This window comes from Sceloporus occidentalis, unplaced genomic scaffold, assembly GCF_023333645.1.
Source record: "Sceloporus occidentalis isolate IW3139 unplaced genomic scaffold, rSceOcc1.0.p SCAF_9, whole genome shotgun sequence".
NCBI lineage: Eukaryota > Metazoa > Chordata > Lepidosauria > Squamata > Phrynosomatidae > Sceloporus > Sceloporus occidentalis.
The window spans coordinates 39253067-39274138 of NW_028316989.1; the positions used below are offsets into that span (position 1 = coordinate 39253067).

Genomic DNA, 21072 nt, shown 5'->3' on the forward strand with positions numbered 1-21072 from the left:
GAGTTTCCAGAGTGCGCGGAGGAACCTGGAGAGAGGAGCTGGGTTTCTTTCTGGAGGAGAGCGAAGGGAAGCCTGAGTTGGAGCTGCAGCCATGGCCCAAGGAGGACCTTTCCTGCCCTGCCTCGCCTTCCTGCTCTGCATCTCTGCACTCCAAGCCATAGACAGTAAGGCTTTCTATCTATTTCCAAGCTAAAAGGACTTTAATCAGTAACTTACTTTATCACCCTTCTCCATTCCCACCTTTAGTCCAGGAGGAATGTCAGACTGTCCTCCATTGGGAGCATCACTTTAATAAGATGCACCTGCACCCCAGAAATAATCCGGTTTGACACTCTTTTAACTGCCCTGTGGAATTCTGGGAACTGCAGTTGGTTCCGGTCCCTGGGACTTTGTTTACTTCCCTGTCTTGGTTTTATTTGACCCTAAGGGGTTGCCCTTGATTTTTCCCTTCTGAAGTTTCAGTCCTTTTCTTAAGAGTCCGATGAAGATTCTTTCCCAACGAACTCCCTTCTTCCCGTCTCTTGGATGGCGTTTCCTAGGTCCAAAACACACTGGAGAAATGATCCAGTTTGAGACCGCTTTAACTGCCCTGGCTCAGTGCTAGGGGATCCTGGGAATTGTAGTTTGTCCTGGCAGCAGATCTCTATGACAGAGAAATAAATAATAGTAAATAAACTTTATTCTTATACCCCGTCTTTCTGCTGCAGCAGCAGTCAAGGCGGCTTACAGGACTAGAGTATGCTGGAATAATACATACTTTCAATAATATAAATCGACCTGCCCCCCCCCCCTTTGAAACAGGATTAAATACAATACAGTTTAAACATTAAACCTGTTCAAATGACAGCAATTTTCTATTTTCAATTTGAGAAGGCTCAATGTCTCGCAAAACTACAATTCCCAGGATTCCCCAGCATTGAGCCAAGGCAGTTAAAGCCGTCTCAAATTGGGTTATTTCTCCAGTGATGTTTTGGACCTCTCTCTTTTATAGAGAAATAAAAACCTGGAGGGTGAAGATGTGTGTTAATACGGTAAATGTGGCCTCTGGATTGTTACCATCCTTCAGAGCCATGTTGACAGTTTGCCTCATTGTTTGTTGTTGTTGTTGGGTGCCTTCAAGTCATATATATATATATATATATATATATATATATTCGACTTATGGTGACCTTATTCTGGAGTTATTCAAGCTTTGACAAGATTTGTTCAGGGGGGTTTGCCGTTGCCATCTCCTGAGGCTGAGAGAGTGTGACTTGCCCTTATGGCAACCCTAAGGGGTTTTCATGGCAAGATTTCTTCATAAAGGGTTTGCCATGGCCATCCTCTGAGGCTGAGAGAGTGTGACCTGCCCTTATGGCAGCCCTAAGGTAAACTGTCACTGGGTTTTCTTGGCAAGATTTGTTCAGAGGGGGTTTGCCATTGCCAACCTCTGAGGCTGAGAGAGCATGACTTTTCTAAAGTCACCCAGTGGGTTTCATGGCTGAGCTGGAATTCGAACCCCGATCTCCAGAGTCGTAGTCATAGAATCATAGAGTTGGAAGAGACCAGAAGGGCCATCCAGTCCAACCCCATTCGGCCATGCAAGAAGGAAAGCATCCCAACAGATGGCCATCCAGCCTCTGCTTAAAGACTTCCAAGGAGGGAGACGCCACTACACTCCAAGGGAGTTTGTTCCACTGTCGAATAGCCCTTACTGTCAGGAAGTTCCGCCTAATGTTGAGGTGGAATCTCTTTTCCTGTAGCTTGCATCCATTGCTCCTGGTCCTAGCCTCTGGAGCAGCAGAAAACAAGTCATCTTCCTCCTCAGTCCAACACTGAAACCACTACACTGCTCTGAGGGCAATTAATTTGGGCCCCCAAACCTGCCCTTGACTTGGACATGAGACCAACTTATAGTTGAATGAATGTGTTATGCAAATATTCCAAATTCTAAATCAAAAAACCCGAAACACCTCTGTTTCTGAGCTTTTGAATAAGAAGGCTCAACATGTATTGAAATTAGCGAATTATCATCTCATTTTTTATTAATTGTAACTTACTTTGAAAATGTTTGTGCTGGTCTGTGACTGTAATAAAGATTCAATTCTATTCTATTCTTGAAAATGTTTGGAAAAATTCCTTACTGTGCACCTGCTATCTAATGAAATCTGTCTTTGAATATATGTATATTAAGTTACATAAAACACTGATATCTGTCTAGTAAACAGGATGATTAAATGGCATCGTCTTCACTAGTGATTTAAAATGAGATTTAGTCTCATAGAATCAGAGTCTCTTGGAGAAAGAGTTTAAATCATTTTGATTAAATCAGTCATGCTCACAGAGTAGGCACTGTTGCATATTGGTTTCTGCATGAAACCATGGCCACATTTAAATGATAGCTTGGGATACACCATTCTCCTAAATGGTTTAACAGGTCACTTCCTGTTGAGATCAATTCCACATCTCATGATATTTCTAGATAAATACAGCTTATGTGTAGGACGTTGTGTGTATTCATGTGCCTTGAATAGAGGGAATTTGCAACTGCTAGTGGGTTCCCACACCTCATGCAGATGCTGAAAGGAGTACGTAATGTTTTATTAGGAATCATGCTTACCCATATATACACAGAGAGAGTTCCTGGACCTTTCTCTAAGGAAGCTATGGCCTGTTACAGACTGCCAAAATAAAGCTGCTTCGGGTCTCTTTCGAGGTATGCTGTTTAAATGATGCATGCATCTTAAGACTCTGGAAGCTGCACCAAAGCTGCACTCCAGTGCTTAGGAATGGAGTGTGGCTTTGGTGTGACCTCCGGACTCTTAGGACCCATGCATCATTTAAATAGCATACCTCCAAAGAGACCCGAAGCAGCTTTATTTTGGCAGTCTGTAACAGGCCTAAATTTTAGAAAAACTGGGCAATATCTGGTGTGCGATATGACTCTTTCTTCATAGCTAAAAAATGGCCGAGGATAACCCATGTCTATTTACACCTTGTTTTCTGTCTCTCTGTTGTTCTTCCAGAGGCTCCCAATGTGCAGGTGTATTCCCGCCATCCTGTGGAGATAGGCAAGGAAAACACTTTGCATTGCTATGTGGAAAGGTTTCATCCTCCCAAAATCGATATCACTCTCATGAAGGATGGTGTCCCAATCGAGGATGTGCAGAAATCTGACCTATCCTTTAAGTCCGATTGGACTTTTGAGCTTCTGGTCCATACTAAAATCGTTCCTGATGGAAAATCAGAGTATGCCTGTAAAGTGAACCACAGCAGCCTGTCCAGTCCAAAGGTCTTCAAGTGGGGTGAGTGCTTTATTCCTTTTCTTTTCTTGTCTTTGTTTTTACATTCCTTTCTTTTCTCAAGAACCAGTGTGGACAGTTGTGCTTTCTAGTTTTCAATCTTTCAAGAAGGCTGTAATTGTGCTGTCCAAGACCAGTAGAACCGAGCTGTGTCCTACCCATGGAACAAAAAAACCATATACATGGTCATTGTGCTGAGTTGCAATAAAGTGGATGTGTTTTGGGACAGAAAGAAAATGTCATTGCTAATACATGCAATGCATAATTGTAAATGTATACATTTTCAGTCAGTCAACCTTTATTAGGCATACAGAATACATTTTAAAACAGTTATAAGTTATGAAGTCCCTACTGTTAACCTGTTATATATGTGCTCTTGTATAAAGACAAAAATACATGTAACCACTGTTCAATGTTATTGCGGAAAATGTCTGTGTAATGGTTTCTCTGCTCCAAAATAGCACATGAATAACTGTTACAACGGAAGAATTATAACAAATTGGTCATTCTTAATACATTTCACCTGAGGAAAAATGATCACATAACATGTATACGCCATTATTAAAATGTATAAGGAGAAAGCAGATCTCACAACTGTTTGCTAATCCACATTAGTTTTTGACAAATCTGTTTACTTAGATTGATTTTTAACTTGCAGTGTTGTGTGTCATTGTATCAAAGTTTTTTAACACTCAAATGAATTAATTTTTATTTTTGCTGTATTAATTATAGTGTCTTTTTCTTTGACACAAGTTTTCCTTTGCTACACTGTTTTATCCCATTTACAATTCCCCTTCTCTCTCCCCCCTTCTCTCTTTTTGGTGCTTGTTCTTATAATTTGCCTGATACTCTTACATCCTTACTGATCAAGATTTCTTCCCCTTTTTCTTCTTTATTAATTAGATATTTTGTCCAATGAGTTCCATTGTTGTATTCAACAAATTCATTAAACACATCTCTTTTAAAAATGAGAATCTGAATTTATACAGAAGGTATACAGAATACTTCTGCTTTATTTTATTTTTGATATAACCATCACTACTTGAAAGTAGTTGTATCTCTTCTGATTTTTCCTAAAAATTATAAATGAATACTACAAATGTCAAGTGACAAGAGGTCTTGCCAGAAAGCTGTTTAACCACTTCCTGTTGTTTAAGATAAGACTGGTTGAGCCATTTGGGTATATTTCTAGGCTGCATATGAAAGGGGTTGTTCTCTGGAAGAGCAGTAACGATTAATTGAACAGTCTTGCAAGTTGCATGAAATGCATAGGCACTGAATTCTAGGCCTAATTTAGGCCCGGTACACACTGCTAAGAAGTGGTGTCTTGGTGGCGATAGTAGGGCTTGGGACCAGGCACCAGCCACCTGGTCCCAAGCCCTACTATGTGTGGGCACTGGCCTGATGGCGGTGGCCTGTCCACACAGGTGCCACCATCTTTACGTAAGAGACGCACAGCGTCCGCACGTTACTGCGCATCCGTTACATCACGAGTGCACCAGTGGTCTGTACTGCACCCTTATTAATAATACATACTGATACTGTTCTCTTTTACAGATCAGGATTACTAAACACAGGCTCTCAGAAGTAAGGTAAGGATCTTGGATAAAAGTTATAGTTGATGTGAATTTGATGTACGTATGAAAAACCGATTTTATTTTTCTCTTTAAAAACATAGTTAATAAAATAATATGATAATTTTTGTGTCTGACCACTTTTAAACAGAGAGTGAAGACAAGCATGATTTTCAAACAGGACAAATATTAAAGTGCATACTATATTACTGAGTTGTGGTTCTTTGCTTTGTATGAAGCAATTAATGTCCGGTATAGATGAGCGAAAAGCTCCATCCTGTGGGTGGGGTGAGGGCTGAACATCTCCATGCTCAAAGCCTTCACTGCGCTGCCTGGGTGCCATCTTTGCACGCACCCATACAGACAATGTGCGCCATGATGATGCCCCTTTGGTGCAGCGCCCAAATGGCATGGCATCAAAGGGGTGTGATCAAGCCACACGGCAGCAGCAATGGCACCCTTTTGTGGGCACAAAAAGAAGCCAGAAACACCTGCTTCTTTTTGTTCTCTGTGGCAGCTGGATAGGTGCTGCAGCATGTGTTTGCCAAGGCACCGATCCAGGGCAGAAAGAGGCCCTAAGTTGCTGATAGAAATCTGTATTTATAAAATTAATTTGGTATAGGCAGAAAGTAAACATTTAGATGTTTATATTATTTTTCTAGTTGAGAGTTTTCCAAATATGTATAAAATGTCCTTGGTACTGTACAAACTTTAAAAAGAACAACAATATGGCCTCTAGTCATAATCTTACAGTCTACTAGTTGTCTTTTTTTTTTAACTAGAGAAGCAAGAGAAAACATAGAGATTGCTGTATTAATTCTTCCTAAAATCAGATTACTGGTACTCTACTATAACAGTTATAAGAAAAGGAACCATCCCCTGGTGAAAGCCAAGAGTGTACAGGACTCTGTCCTGGCAGCACAGATTCCCAGCCTTTAGGGTGAGCACAAACAGTTATGCCTGCTGGGTTTTTAAAAGTTCTTTGGCATTGTTTTCTTTGGCTTCATCCTTTAGATCCTTTGTTACATGCCCCTAAGTTTTACCCTAAACTTATCCATGGGTCTTATAAAAATCCATAATTTTGGCCCCAGAACCTGTCCTCTGCTTATAGATGAGGCCAATTTATAGTAGAGTATATAAGTACTCTAAGAGGGCTTAGGTGCTGCTGCTCTGACTATTTTACTGTGTTATGTTCAAAACATTGCATAAACTGGAATGATAATCCAAAAAGGGAGATTATGTATACAAGTATTGTAATATCTTCAAATGTGGTTGTGGTATAAATATTTTATTTTTTAAAATTGTTAGGTAAAATGTGGTGGTGATAAATAAGTCAGTCTTACTCTCCCCATTCCATATTGTAAATGGGTGGGCTGAAGCTGTGGGAGTGTGGTTTATCTAAGGACACCTAGTGAGTTCATGACAGGTGAGATGTAAACCAAGGACTCCCAGGTTCATAACTAAGTATCACCCTTTATATTACAGCAACTTCTGTAATATTGTTCAGTATTGAAAATGAATCTACACATTTCTATATCACTTATTCTCATCACAGTATTGAGAGATTAGGCTCAAACAGGGAAGGTAAGGACTACTTAATGCTGATATGCCAACTGCACCCTTCCTAAAATTGGAGGACTTAAAGATGTAGTGCACATGCTGTTAAACTCAAGGTTGTACTTTTACAATGCACTCTACATTGGGCTATCTCTCTACCAAGTCTGGAAACTCCAACTGGTTCAGAATGTGGCTGAATAGGTATATTCAGGAATGGCCACATTACTCCAGTCTTAAAGGCACTCTACTGGCAGCCAATTAGTTTCTGGACAAAGTACAAAATGTTAGTTATTACCTTTAAAGCTCTACGTGGTTTGGGTCCAAACTATCTACAGGATTGCCTTCTCCCATATAATCTGCCCTGTACACTCAGGTCCTCTGGGAAATGTTTGTTCTAACCGGCCAGCACTAGACTGGTAATGGTTTCCCAGAAGACTTTTTCATCTGCTGCTCCCAATGACCTGCTGAAGAGATACAACACCTGAAAATGCTGACTGCATTTAAAACAGCGTTAAGACTTACCTCTTATGTCAGGCCTAGCCAGTCAATTTTAAATCATGACTTTTTAATCTGTATATGAACTCTTACGAGTATATTTTAATGATTTTATAGAATTTCAATTTAACTGTGGATTTGTGTATCCCGCTTTGAGCCTTGGGGAGAGGTGGGAAAGAAATATTATTACTACTACTACTACTTCTGCTACTAGTTCAGCGGTGGGGAACCTTTGGCCATTCAGATGTTTTGGACTTCAGACCTCAGAAGCTCTAGCCAGCCTGGCCACCAGGAAAGGATTATGGGATTTGTATTCCCAAAAAGCTAGAGGGCCAGAGTTTCCTTGGCCCAGTAATGACAACCCCATGTTCCCGGGCATGACACTACCTGTTATTTAAAAAAATCTTATGTTTTTCCTTCCCCAGGTTTGAAAAGCCTTGCCTTTTAAAAATTATCAATCCTTAAGCATACTTCCAGTTTGTTCCTGCCTGCAACTGATTGCGAAGCTCAGCGGATAATTTTCTAAGGTGTACGCTGGCATCTCCTCATGTATTCTGTGGATTGCTTCTGCTTCTTTTGAAATTTATGGATTTTAAGTAGAACCACCGTAAGCAAAGCTTGAAGATTGCATTGAAAAATCAAACATGTGTTGTATCATTCATATATTGGCAATTTGAGCTTTTTTAAAAAAAATGTAAATTTGTTTGTTCATTTACTTTAATTTCCTTCATTAAATTTTTAATGATGTTTGTTTCAGTTTCTGCCAGAAATATAGTCAAAGACTTGAAAAGATTATGTAATCAAACTACTTTTATATATTGGTGATGAATCATTTTCTTATTTGATGTATCTGAAATGCAAAATGATTGGAGTACCCTAATAAAGTACAAGTACTAACAGTTTACTTATAACGACTGGTGGTTCTGACTGACTGGTTCACTGCACAATCGTATATGTCGGGGGCGGAGGGCAGTTTTCATACCCATGGCAGGCTGCACTGCCTCGGTTTGGGCTAGAAATCAGTTCAAAGTATGACTGTTGGTTTGTACTTTTTCACTTGTTTGGGCGGGAAAGTGTGTGTTAAAATTTAAAAGCTAAACTCACAATTTTGGGTGATTTTTGACCATACAATTTACATCTGAGGGTATCAGGGCGTACAAAAAGAGGAATAGGGTTGTCCACATATACCAGTGGGTTGCCCAGTGTACTTCTACAAATGTATCTTGTTCTCAACTAGGACTAGAGCCACTCAAAGCTTCCCACTACGTGGAGAAGATGGCAAAATGCTAACAGAAGACAGAGAAAAGGCAGAATTACTCAACACCTTCTTTGCCTCCATCTTTTGACAAAAGGAAAAAGGTGCTCAACCTGAAGATAATGGAGCACAGGACAGAATAGGGGGAATGCAGCACAGAATGAGTACAGGAATATCTGGTTAATCTAAATGAATTCAAGTCTGCAGAAGTAATCTCAAAGCCACTGGCAATAATCTTTGTGAACTCCTAGAGAACAGAAGTCCAGGTGAACTTGAAGAGGGCAAAAGTTATCCCCATCTTAAAAAAAAGGAGGGGGAAAATGTGGGCTAGACAAGGCAACTGTTGCATGGATTTGTAATTGGTTGACCGGCCGAACCTAAAGGGTGCTCAACAATGGCTTCTTTTCATCCTGGAGAGAAGTGACCAGTGGGGTGTCCAGTGGGGCTCTGTCCTGGGCCCAATGCTATTCAACATCTTTATCAATGACTCTGAATGAAATTTGCCAAGAAATTCCAGCAATAGGTTCACCTTTGGGTTTCTACAAGTCAGAAACTACTTGAAGGCACACGACAACAACAACAACAACTAGAGATTATTAAGGGCCTAGACAGATTACTAGTTTTTTAATAGATTAATTATAATCCGGTGTGTTTAATCTTGTTTTGGGGGGGAGTTGGGGATGTGATGTATGTTACCATGTATTGTATATCGAATTGGTTTTATTGTAAGATGCTTTGTTTGTTATTAACAGAAAAGTGGAATCGAAATAAATAAATAATTAATAATAATAATAATAATAATAGTTCAGGGAACCAAGGTGGTTAAAAGGCATTGATAGTGCTGGTTTTAAGCCATGCAATAGTGGGTCCTTGGTATCTGCTGCAGTTTAGTTCCAGGAGAACCCCCTGGATAAAAAATAATTTATTTATTTGTATAGTTATTTATTTGTTTGTTTAATTTATATGCCAAAAAAGGGACCCAAGGTAGCTCACAAGATAAAAACACATAAAAAACAACTTTAAAACAATAAAATAACCTAGTTAAAACAGTATACAATTAAGATTAAAAACATACCCAAAGTAAAAAAAAACCCATACCAGTAATCTAAAATCGGTGGATGCTCAGGTGCCAATAGATACAATGGCACAGTAGAATGGTATCCCTTATATAAAATTACAAAACGAAGACTTGCTTTTTGGAATTTATACATTTTAAAAATATTTTCAAATTGTGGATGCTTGAATCCGTGGATAAAAAAAAATCTGTGGCTATCGAGGGCTGATTGTAAATATGTGAAAAGAATTGCTGGAAGGAAAATTGGAAATTAAAAAGAAGTAGCAAGCTCAAAAACCAACGGACAGCTTTTTAAAAATAAAACCAATACTTTACATACTATTGAATGACAGTTTTCTGTGAGCTGGGTGGAATCAAGCCTGAATGGTACCCAGCAAAGAGCGATCCGTAAAACACAGTTGAAAAACAGAAAGATAGCATTTGAACCTACAATACACCCAAACTCAGTATTCTGTGGGAATACCCCACTGATCCAGCTGAAGGAGGGAATGCCCTTGGCGTGAAACAGTTCTGATGAGATTATGTCCAACCTTATCACCTTACACATGCATTTTAAACCTAAAATTAGTGCTATGCTTGAAGAGTTGAGTACTGTATCTTCTCATGTGGAAAATATTTCTGGTTGTATTGTATAAAAGAAGCCACAAGGAATATAACCCTGAAATGAAAGAATGAAATGAGACTTGACTGGTTCAGGCATGTTCAGATCTCACTCCAAGAGCTTGGTAGTTGAGAGAAAGCAAATAATTTCACAGAAGCCCAGATAGAACCTTCTAGGAAACAGTTGGCAAGTGGCAGTTATCAGTCAGGACGCTAAAGCTGCCCAATGGAGCAGACTGGCAGAGCTGTAAGGACCTGCCTGAAAAAGGCTATTTGAAGAAAATAACTGAGTGAGTATGAAATTGACTTGGAAGTGTACAGAATATTCTAGGATAGGATGGGAGAAAGAAGCATGTTAGCTTTATCACAAGGCAATGTGTTGTTGTTGTTGTTTGTTCTCAGGTTGTTTCCAAACTTTGGCAACTCTTAAGGTGGGATTTTCTTGGCAAGATTTGTTCGGAAAGAGTTTGCCATTGCCATTCTCTGAGGCTGAGAGATGGGACGTTATCAGACAAGGGAAATTGGAAGTATAATCCAATGGCAATCCGAACGCAATCATGGGGTTTCACGTTATTGCGTGATAGACTACCACATGCAATTTCGGGCAATGGCAAGCTATTTTTGGGCAATGGGAAGTCAGTTCGAACGCAATGCGAATTCACATAAATTCACTGAATTAGTGAATTCACGTGAATGTGTTCTGGCCCCACTTTCTTTTCATTTGAAATCAAGATAAATTCCTCCTGTATGATAAACTCTAAAGTAACTTGCCCAAGCTCATCCAGTGGGTTTTCCATGGCTGAGCGAGGGTTTAAACCTTGGATTCAAATCTCAGAATCCTAGTCCAGCACAAACCATATATTAACTGGCTCTCTGGCTGTTGTTGTTGTTATTTCTCAGCCACCTTTCCCCATGGACGGAGGCAGGGGACAACAACAATTAACAAACACCATCAGTTAAAACACATCAGTTAAAATACACATCGGTTTAAAAGGACAAATAAGATATACACATATTAAAACAATGCATATCTAAAATTCATCATTTAAAATCCACAATTTAAAAACATCAAGATAAGCCTGCTGGAAGAGACTGGTCTTTAATGCTCTTTTAAATTCAGACAGCATATCCAGCTGTCAAATCTCTTCCAGCAGGTCGTTCCATAGTCTGAAGAAAAATATTTCCAGGTGGAGGTCCATTTTCCTGCATCTGTTTCAGTGCTGCGCATTTATGCAGATCCAATTGATCTATCAGCATAAAATAGGTATGGTTAATGGACAAAAAAAGTTAAGTGATTGTCCTGGGTCCAGGCTAGTGTTAGCATCTAGCCTATTTGCTGATATTAATAATTCTGGTTTTAGCTAATCTAGTATTTAGCTAATCTAGCATTGTTATAAAGCGCTCAGAAAGTGGGCTGACAGTCTTTGACTCAAATCCGGGTTAATATGTAAGCTACTGGGTGTCCTTACGCTCCATATAATATGGGAATAATACTTCTCATGTACCTCAGCAGCCAAATGGAGATAAAGCAATTCTTGTTAGCAATCCAATAGTCATGGCAGCTCCTCCTTTTCATTACTTATTTTGCAGACCTCTCTAATGTCATTTCCGCCTTGCCATATATATTATAGTTCACACAGATGCTGTTCATTGCTTCTCATATTTTGTTTTATAGTGTACGTTTTATTGTTGTTTTACATCACATCAAAATTTTCAGATATGAGTGGTTTATATATATTTGTAAATAAATAAAGTGGGGAGAGGTAAAATATACACTTAAAAATAGTTTAAAGACAGTCAATGGCCGCATAGCCATGATGCTGCCATCTACAATTTCCTTGCATTGCTATCTATCACTCAGTCAATATTATGTTTCAGTGTTATGCCCAAGATTTATGCATTGGGATAGGAATGGAGCATTTATTCCACTCCCTTTTTCTCTGACAGGATGCTCCTCTTTTGACAGCTACTTTAAGCATTTTCTTTCTGATATCATGTCCACGTCTCCCAGAAAAAACCCTTCCCTGGCCTCACTTGCTTCGGTCAATGAAAAAGCCTCTTCAGTCACCCACAGCTGTTCTAACACTTCATGGGAGCTGCATGCAGATGATTTCACCAAAGAGTTGTCTTGCGTTCTGTGTCTTGAACTGTTTAAAGAACCAGTCATCCTCCCCTGCGGCCATAACTTCTGTAGACAATGTCTAGAGACTACATGGGAAAAAAAGGGCGTATTCTGCCCAGAATGCCATGCAAATGTTCCTGAGCAAAAGTTCATATCAAACACTGCCCTGGAGAAAATGGCGGATAAGATTAAGACCTTCCATGTCGGTTGCCTGCAACAGAAATGCATTGAACATAGTGAGCCACTAACCCTGTATTGGAAGCCACACGAAAAACTAGCCTGCTTCACATGCCGAGAAGCTCAGATGCCGAAAGATCAAAGCACACAGTTTCTTCTCATCCCAGATGCTGTACAGATCTATACGGTAACGGTCATGCAAACACCAGATCAAAAAATGAAGGGAATGATTAAATGATAGAGAGAAAGTCGCACCTTAAACAAATCCTCATGTCTTCAGTTTACATCAGTAAGACTAGCACATTCTGGAAGTTGTGTGGTTGGTTGAACTGCAGTTTAATGGTTGAGAGAAAGTCTCTCATACAAACAGTTACAAAACACCTTTGTGTATATCAACTAGATTTCCCACTTGAATGACATTTCATATTAATCAGAAGCTCTAAATGTATAGTGTGATAGAGGACTTATGTCTAATCTGTACTGTAGAAACAGTGCAGTTTGACACCACTTTAACTGCCATTGCTGGATGCTATGAAATTCTAGGATTTGTAGTTTTGTGAGATATTTAGACTTCTCTGTCAGAGTGCTCTGGTGCTACAACAAACAACAATATCCAGAATTCTATAGCATGGAACCATGGCAGTTAAAGCGGTGTCAAACTGCATTATTTCTGAAGTGCAGATTAGATCTTAGTCATACTGAAAGGAAACCTACTGAACTCAGTGGGACTTGAAATTAGTCATATCCATCAAAGTTCCATCTATTTTTAAGAAGTATTTATGGGTACTAATTTCCAGCTAGGCTTTTATCATGATTGTAGTTAGCACTTTGAAATTATTCTGTATTTAATCCATAATGGGTTTTCTGAGGCAAGAAAAAAGTCAGAAGGAACTTTGGAAAAATAAGGGAGAGTGGAGGATTCCATTATATAAAGCCCCTGCAAAATTCAATGCATGAAATGGCATGATGCTGTAACAAAAGCCTGAAACCCCTTTCATTGTTGTTAACAGTCCTCAAGTCAATTTAGACTCATGGCAATCCTGTGGGTGAGACATCTCCGACCCCCGGCCTCCACTGCTCTGCTTAGGTCTTGTAGATTCAGGCCCATGTCCTCCCAAACTGAGTCTAGCCATCTGGCATGTGGTCTTCCTCTCTTTCTACTACCTTCAACCCTTCCTAACATTTTTTGTATTTTCTAATGTGTCATGCTTTCTTATTATGTGGCCAAAGTATGACATCCTCAATTTGGTCATTTTGGCTTCCAGGGCACGTTTGGGCTTGATCTATACTAGAACCCATTTGAAACCTCTTATTTCTAGATTTAATCCATATTGGATAGCGTCCGTTATGTTACTCATGTTGATGAGCAATACAACTCTCCCTCTATAGCTATCGGATTATATCTCTGCAGTAGTGACACTGTCATGCCAGGGGGAAGGCATCAACACATGTGTGTGTGTGTGTGTTCATGCATGTATATGCACACATGTATTTCCAGAGCTGGATATGCACCCAAGGCCCAACACTTTAGTATACCAGGTCAGAGAAGGGCAATTTAGAATATAGCTCTGTCTATCCATGTATGCATAGTTCTTGTAAAGAACGTGGAATTCAGTAACCCCTGAATTTTCTTATGAGGCAAATCAAGCAATTGTTTATGTGGGCAAGTGTGGTCTTTTGCCTGCATAACAAGTTACCCAGCAGAGCCAGAGAGTAACATTGTTTGTGACTATTTACCCACAGGAAAAGCTGCTCATGTTGAGAATTCAACTCAGATCCATCTTGATGAAGCTAGAGGTGTTGAAGAATGCCCAGGAAGAAAAGATTAGTAATCATAAAGTGGGTAGCATTAATTCAGCAGAGCCCTGCTTGAATATTTTTCTGTTACTATTTGGATGGGGCAGGGTGTGGTTGGTATTTTTTGAACAAAAGAACAGTTTGGGTACAACAAACCAAAGGAAGTTAAAAAACCAACTCACATTGAAAACAGCACAAAGGCATGTTTGTGCAGTACGTATGGTGCTTCCTGAACTCTAATGACCACTCCAGTATGTACACATCAAAGAGACTATGGATTTTATTGACTATATTGGTAAACCTACTGCCAGGTTTTGTATCCTTTTGTGTGCCTGCATGTAGATCCTCTAACTGGGGTAGATATAAGGTGTGTGTGTGGGGGGGGGGGGGGAGGGGGCTGGCCTTACTTTTAAAACTTTCTAGTGGTCTTAAGTATAGAGTACTGACACCATGTGCATCAATAGTGCAAGTTATTTCTTTGCAATCAAGAAATGTTAAGATTATGAAATCTGAAATTCAACCAATGTGGAGGTGCAATGGTTGAGAATGACTGATCTAAAATAATGTGTTCCCCCCACCAAGAAATCTTGCTGTTTTGATCATTAAGAATCAACTATTCTTAATGATGAAACAGCAGATCAACTATTGTAAAGCATAACGTAAAACTACAGTAGTATCAGTTGCCAGACTGCTATTTACTTTTTCTAATCATTTTACTTATTTCCAGGAGAACAAATTACAACTTCAGTATCATATCTCCTTGGAATTCCTAAAACTGCACCAGTTTCTTCACAGCAAGGAAAAAATGTTAATAAATCAGTTAAAAGATGAGAGTGAAATCCTCCTTCAAGAAATGGAGGCGAATCTCAATAAACTCCAAGATCGAACCCAGAATGCTAAGGATACTCTGGTCTGCATTCAGGCTCGGCTGTATCAGCAGAATTCTGCTGGCTTCTTGAAAGTAAGGATTCCAGATAGAGCATTGCTTTGGGTATTGTTGCTGAACTAATAGAGCCCTTATTTCTATGGCAGAGCCCTAAGAGGCCTACCCTATGTCTTACAAGTTAATGCTGTTTAGGAGTATATATGAGAATATATTCGTATTCTTTAATTTTACTCAATTTTTATTTCTTTCATTTTCCTGGAGCAGCTACGGAGCACCTGGGAAGTGCATAAGGAGACCTAAGGGCTCCTTGGAGTACAGGTTGGGAACCCCTGATCTCAGGGCATTGCAAACCCTGAGATTAACAACTTCCTTATGGGTACTAGGAAACACCTCTCAGGAAAAGGGGAACTAAAGGATAACTGGGATTCCAGTAGATAGACATAGTGATATCATTTCAGCACAGTCAACTTTATTAAATCTGCTCCTAGTCTAGAAATGTATTCAACTGAAAGGACTTGAGAAAACAAAGAATAATTACAGAATTCAATAATAAATACAGGTAGCCTAGAAGAAGAAAATACTCTTGTAGTACCTTTAAATTTTTAGTCAGATGGTGCCACATTAATCCTTTTTTTTCTTACTGAAACAGGCTTACACAACTACTTTTTTTAAAGATAACACATCAAAGTTGATTTAATTATAATACATATTTGTGTTACAACTAAACAATGGTGTCACTAGAGTTGGTATCACTCCAGTGTAATAACTCATGTTGTCCCAGGCAGGCAGCCACCCCATAGCTCCGATGAATGAGAGCTGCTGGCAAAGGGAGGAATCCAGTCTTGGTAGTCTCCTGCTTGCCTCCTTTTTCCTATATTCCCACATTTTAAAAGTCTAGAAATGTACCTTTTAACATGAAAATTGACAAAGTGGAGAAGAGCCAACAGGGACGTAGCCAGGATTTTGGGAAGGGGGGGTTCCAGACTAAGTGCCACCATTATAATAGGGCTTAGGTGCAGCAGCGCGGCAGCACACACCATTCATTTTATCTAACAGAAGGGGGGGGGGGGGGTCCAGACCAAGAATCTCATCAAAGGAGCCAAGACCCACAGGACCAGACTATAGTCCTGACCACACCAAGAACAATACAGTAACTTTAATAGTCTTGGAAACTGTGTTGACTGGTGGCTTCCATAGTGAATCTGCTGCGGATTTTACTCCAGAGTCCAGACCTTAATGGAGTTATGCAAAATGCTGACTGTTTACATCCCAAATAGTCTCAGCGCCTTGAATAACTCCATTAATATTCAAACTAAAACCAGGAGCAGATTAATGGAGCCACTGATATGGAAGCCACTAGCAGTAGTTGCTTGCAGAGCTGTGGTGGTAAAGACAGCTTCTCAGGTCTTTATGAATACAACATGGAGGCCACTCTGTGACAGAATCAAATACCTTGCTCTAGAAAGGCATATCTATCTAAATGACATTGTATGTGCAATACACTGACGGTCCCTGAGTTGCTCACATTCTGAAAGTGTGTCCTAAAAAAGGCAGCTGTCATAATAATGATGGACTATGACTCTGGAGAGCAGTGTTTGATTCCCAACGCGGCCATGAAACCCACTGGGTGGCCTTGGGCAAATTACACTCTCTCAACCTCAGAGGATGGCAATGGCAACCCCTCTATCAAGAAACTGTCAAGAAACCCCCATCATAGGTTCACATTAGGGTTGCTATAAGCTAGAAAGGCACACAACAACAACAATATAGTAACCCCCTTTTTTTCTTCCTTTTCTCTGACAGGGAATAAAAGCTTTTATAGAAAGGTAAGTAGAAGTCAATAAAAAGGTATTCTCAAACTGTTTCAGCAGGCACGTTTTAATGCAACATGAGCCCTATTCAGTAATCAGCGCATGAAGGGGATAGTGTGAACAATATATGCACAACAGCCCCATCACATAGAAGTTGCTGATTACATCTCCCTGCTACTATATGTTCTGTACCAACTTGAACAGGCCTACTACAGTGGGCCCTTGCTATCTGCTGGAGTTTTTTTTGTTTTGTTTTGTTTTAAATATTCTCAGTCCATGGATGGTTGAATCTGTGGATGCAAAATCTGTGGATACAGAGAGGCAATTGTACAGGATTATAGAGGGACTCACTTAGGGCTGTCTCTGCAGTCTTAGAAAGTCAATTGAACAGGGTTCTTGTGCAGTATTTGTGTATGCCCATTACATCTTATGCCAAAGACTGCCCTTTATCTTGAGCCAATTTTGGAAAATTAGTTTTATGACAAATAAATATAATGACAACTGACACCATCCATAACTGCGATGATCCAGATCCAAGAGCACTATCCTACCACTCCAATATTTTCCATTCCAATTTCTGTTTCAATCCTCACAGGTACAAGCACTTACATAAAAGCTTATGATTGGTGTATGTACCTAAAAGTAATCTCATGCATTTTTACAGATTAGTAGGACTAATTCAGGCAGAATGGTAAACCAGCATTTAATGTCATGGGAACAAACAATTTTGAGTACTCCCCCTTCTCTCCTTTCTAAATATGCAGCAGAGATGGATAGTGGAAACAACTGATTTCTGGTATGAACTAACCAGTTTGTTAAATCTAAGCCAGGAGCTGGGAACTAATAACAACAGAACAAAGATCCTCTTTTTGTTATGAACCTTGAACAGGACTACTTCTGGATAGTTTATTTTCTATAAAAGTTTTTTCTTTTTAAGAGTGAGAAATGAGAAGGTAAACTGTAGATTAGTAGAAGGTAGACTGTAGATTAGTAACATCAAATGAAGATTCTGTCATGTAAAGGAAAGGAAATGTTCCTAAATAGGATCTATATGAACATGAATCGGACAGAAACTAAACAGCGATCTAAGTCTAGGTAGATCTCTGAGTGGCTCATATTAAATCAGCAAAATGATTATTCCTGTTGTAAATTACACTGTTTAAATGAAGAAAATGTGGAATGACCATTGATTTGTACATGGAAGAACACAGAACACCATTCAGTGATGATACTCAAAACATATTCCAGAACTCGGAATTCTTTGTACCTGATTCTGGTTGGTGGACTTAGGGGTTCTAGTGAAAAAATAAAACAGATCTAACAAGCACATCATCTACTCAGCATTGCTATTTATGAAGCATTATAACAATTGTAACTTTTCCAGGTACCATCTCTTTTTGCTAACTGAAGTGTGAATTAATGATTTGTGCAGGATGGAACTGAAAACTGAAAATTCATCTCTTGGTGAACTGGTGACTGCTACTCTGAGTGCAGGGGTATTCAAGGGCCCCATGCATTATTCTGTGTGGAAGGAAATGAAATCCATTCTTTGTCCAGGTAAAGCTGTGGTCTAGTTTAGGTTACCCATCTTTAAATCAAAGTTAAGTGGATAAAAGGTAGGCTCTAAGAAAGATCAGCGAAAGTCATCTTCTGCTGCTTCTTTCTCCTTAATCAAATGAAACTACCTGCCCATTTAATTTAGCCTAACCAAAGGATGTTTCAGAAAAGCAAATGCCTTTTGAAGTTACTGGGGAAAATGTTTAAATGGAGTGGGAAGTGGTTGTTGATTAAACTAAAGGAAAACTGTAGGCACAAAAATCAGAATACAAACTAGCAATACATAATTTCAGACTTCAAAATATTAAATCATTGTTAAACCTTAAAGAAAGAAATCTCTCATTTGGTGTCAATAGGGCAGATAGATATTTTTGCAGGAAAATGCATGGACAAAATGCTAGAAGTGTGTATTCATCTGGGTGGAGAATGCGTCTGGTTCCATAACAGTTTCATTACATAATTGCATAATGATGCAATTACAGCTTTCAGGGTGTAAACACTACTGTAGACAGTAGCATTACTACTGTTGAAGCTGTTAGAACGTCATCACCTTTGCCTAATTTTCAAGGAAATGCAGGCAGTCATCTTTAAATTCACCCACTTTAAAACAATTATTTATTACATTTGAACCCATTTTTCTTCTGTGATGGAACTAACAACAATCTGTATGCACTTCCAGATGGTTTCCCTTCTATGCAGACACTTTCTATTGTCAGACATGCTTATCTTCAGTAAGGTTGTTGAATCATGTGGTTCTGACTCTGTGACAATAGTTAGAAGTGAAAGACTCCCATTTCAGACACAAATGAAAACTAGACTGTCCGTTGAATCTTGATTGTGTGTTCCTGCCTGGCAGGGGTTTGGATTGGATCGCCCTTGAGGTCTCTTCCATCTCTATGGACTTTATCACACAGGGAAAATCGGGGATTTCAACAGCGATTATCCTGTGGAAATAGCGCAATTGCGACTAACATTTTCACATGATGTCGTGATTAAAATGCCATTATCCCAGGAATAAACAGGCAATAAATAGCAATAAATCATCCTTGTGTGATTGAGTCCTATGATTCTGTGATTATTCTGTTATTATAGCATGGCCTTGTCTATTGTGTGATCATCACTTTTAAAAGCTGCTATGTACAATCATTCTGTTCTTCCATCTTAACCAGACATATCCTGCATGACTCTGGACCCCAAAACAGCACATCCAAACTTGGTTCTCTCTGAAGAGTTAACCTGTGTGTATCATAGTGACATAAAGAAGACACTTCAAGACACTCCAGAGAGATTTGATTGTAGTGTTTCTGTCCTGGGCTCAGAAGGATTCACCTCTGGGAAGCACTACTGGGAAGTGGAGGTACAAAAGAAGACTAAATGGACACTGGGAGTTGTAAGAGAGAGCATTAACCGTAAAGGGAACTACCCACTGTCACCCAAAGAGGGTCACTGGCTCATAAAGCTAAGGAATAAGGATGAGTTCACGGCTGTAGATATACAGCCAAAATGTCTGAGCCTGGACAACCTTCCCTGTAGAATTGGGATATTTTTGGATTATGAAGGTGGTCAGGTGTCCTTTTATGATACTAACCAAACGTCTCACATCTACACTTTCACAGACACTTTCACAGAGAAACTGTACCCCTATTTTTGTCCATGCTTGAATGATGCTGGAAAAAACAGCGAACCACTGAGAATTGTTGGTTATAGTATGTAGACAAATGGTAAGAATAAAGTCCATATGGAAAAACAGATCTCTTATGGTCTATGAATTACTACACACAGGCAGCTTTTAGGATCCAGTGCTACAGTTCCAGTGCCAATGAAAGGGGATAGTTGGTGACTTTGGACACCTCTTAGGACCCTACTTCAGCTTTACCACTGGTGCAAAACCACCCATTGGAATTCCTGCACTGATTGTTATCCTTAACCTTCCAGTAGTACAGCTGTGCAGATTTTAATACAGAATTTTAGTTCTGTCATGTCTGAAAAGGTGTCAGGATCCCACAGCCTGTGGCACCACAATTTAGATCCATAGACTCTGTGTGCTGATAATTCCTAGTCATAAAGTCAAACAGGAAAGAGGTTCACTTCAGGGGAGCTGTCTGTAGTTAATGTGTCTACAGTCCATTCTTTAAACAACAGCAAAAATTAAAACTAAGGAAATAATTAAAACCTTTACACATTCATTTTGCAAAGCAAATTTAGATCCTTGTTAAAATTGTCCAAATATACTTTTATTATAAAAAATTTAACTTAGAACATGGATGATTTGCATTTTTGGACTACAGCCCCCAGAATTCACAGAAAACATGGGAATGCTGGTTAGGAATTTCTTGGAGTTGTAGTCCAACAAAGTGATTTTACAGACTCTGAATTCAGCAATAGGGGCAAAGTTTAGTGGAAATTTCAACTTATTCAAAACAGAAGCAAAAATGAAAAGATGTAAAGACTCTTAAGAGCTCTGGATTTTGGAAAGTAATAACTGAGCAAATAACTAACCTCAAACAAAGATTTAAGTGGATTCTTTTGTATTGGTTTGATTAAATCTAATAAAAGAGCAACTAAATTCTGCAGTGTGCTGGTTGATTCTTGAATACATATAAAAATATATTTATGAAGGGCAAATGTTTATGCCTATTCTTGTCTGAGTTGTTCAGGTTTTATGCCCAGTAAAATATTTACTGAGACTGATATACAGGAACTACTGTCAACTGAAAGTGAAGCTCTAATTTTATCATTGCCTCATATTATTAGATATTTTCAAGCAGACTTTGGTGTTGAATTAACACAGGCAAAATAATGTGTCCTTACCTCGATCTCAGTCCTATTGGAATGCATTACATTCCTCTCATTTCAGCCTAAAATGCGCCTTTTTGATGCCCGAG

The 21072-nt window shown here is 39.2% G+C and overlaps 2 protein-coding genes across 2 annotated transcripts; both read left to right on the plus strand.

Moving 5' to 3' along the window:
* On the plus strand, nt 1–7811 carry LOC149307331 (beta-2-microglobulin-like). Its single transcript, XM_089538955.1, has 4 exons — nt 1–164; nt 3006–3284; nt 4839–4873; nt 7333–7811. Exons 1-3 carry the CDS (start codon nt 92–94, stop codon nt 4850–4852), a joined length of 366 nt encoding a protein of 121 aa, XP_089395081.1. The 5' UTR covers nt 1–91; the 3' UTR covers nt 4853–4873; nt 7333–7811.
* A 2213-nt stretch (nt 7812–10024) lies between these two features.
* LOC149307332 (E3 ubiquitin-protein ligase TRIM69-like) lies at nt 10025–20733 on the plus strand. The gene is made up of 7 exons (XM_089538956.1): nt 10025–10127; nt 11785–12323; nt 13880–13975; nt 14661–14894; nt 16623–16645; nt 18063–18187; nt 19357–20733. The coding sequence occupies exons 2-7, from the start codon at nt 11832–11834 to the stop codon at nt 19899–19901; spliced, it is 1515 nt and encodes a 504-aa protein (XP_089395082.1). The 5' UTR covers nt 10025–10127; nt 11785–11831; the 3' UTR covers nt 19902–20733.
* Nucleotides 20734–21072: the final 339 nt, after the last annotated feature.

Bases quoted from the DNA above. Each gene is read 5' to 3' on its own strand.
- LOC149307331 (XM_089538955.1), top strand. From the start codon at position 92: ATGGCCCAAGGAGGACCTTTCCTGCCCTGCCTCGCCTTCCTGCTCTGC. The intron at 165-3,005 runs GTAAGGCTTTCT...TTGTTCTTCCAG, and splicing joins TGCACTCCAAGCCATAGACA to AGGCTCCCAATGTGCAGGTG.
- LOC149307332 (XM_089538956.1), top strand. From the start codon at position 11,832: ATGTCCACGTCTCCCAGAAAAAACCCTTCCCTGGCCTCACTTGCTTCG. The intron at 12,324-13,879 runs GTAACGGTCATG...ATTTACCCACAG, and splicing joins ATGCTGTACAGATCTATACG to GAAAAGCTGCTCATGTTGAG. The intron at 14,895-16,622 runs GTAAGGATTCCA...TTTCTCTGACAG, and splicing joins ATTCTGCTGGCTTCTTGAAA to GGAATAAAAGCTTTTATAGA.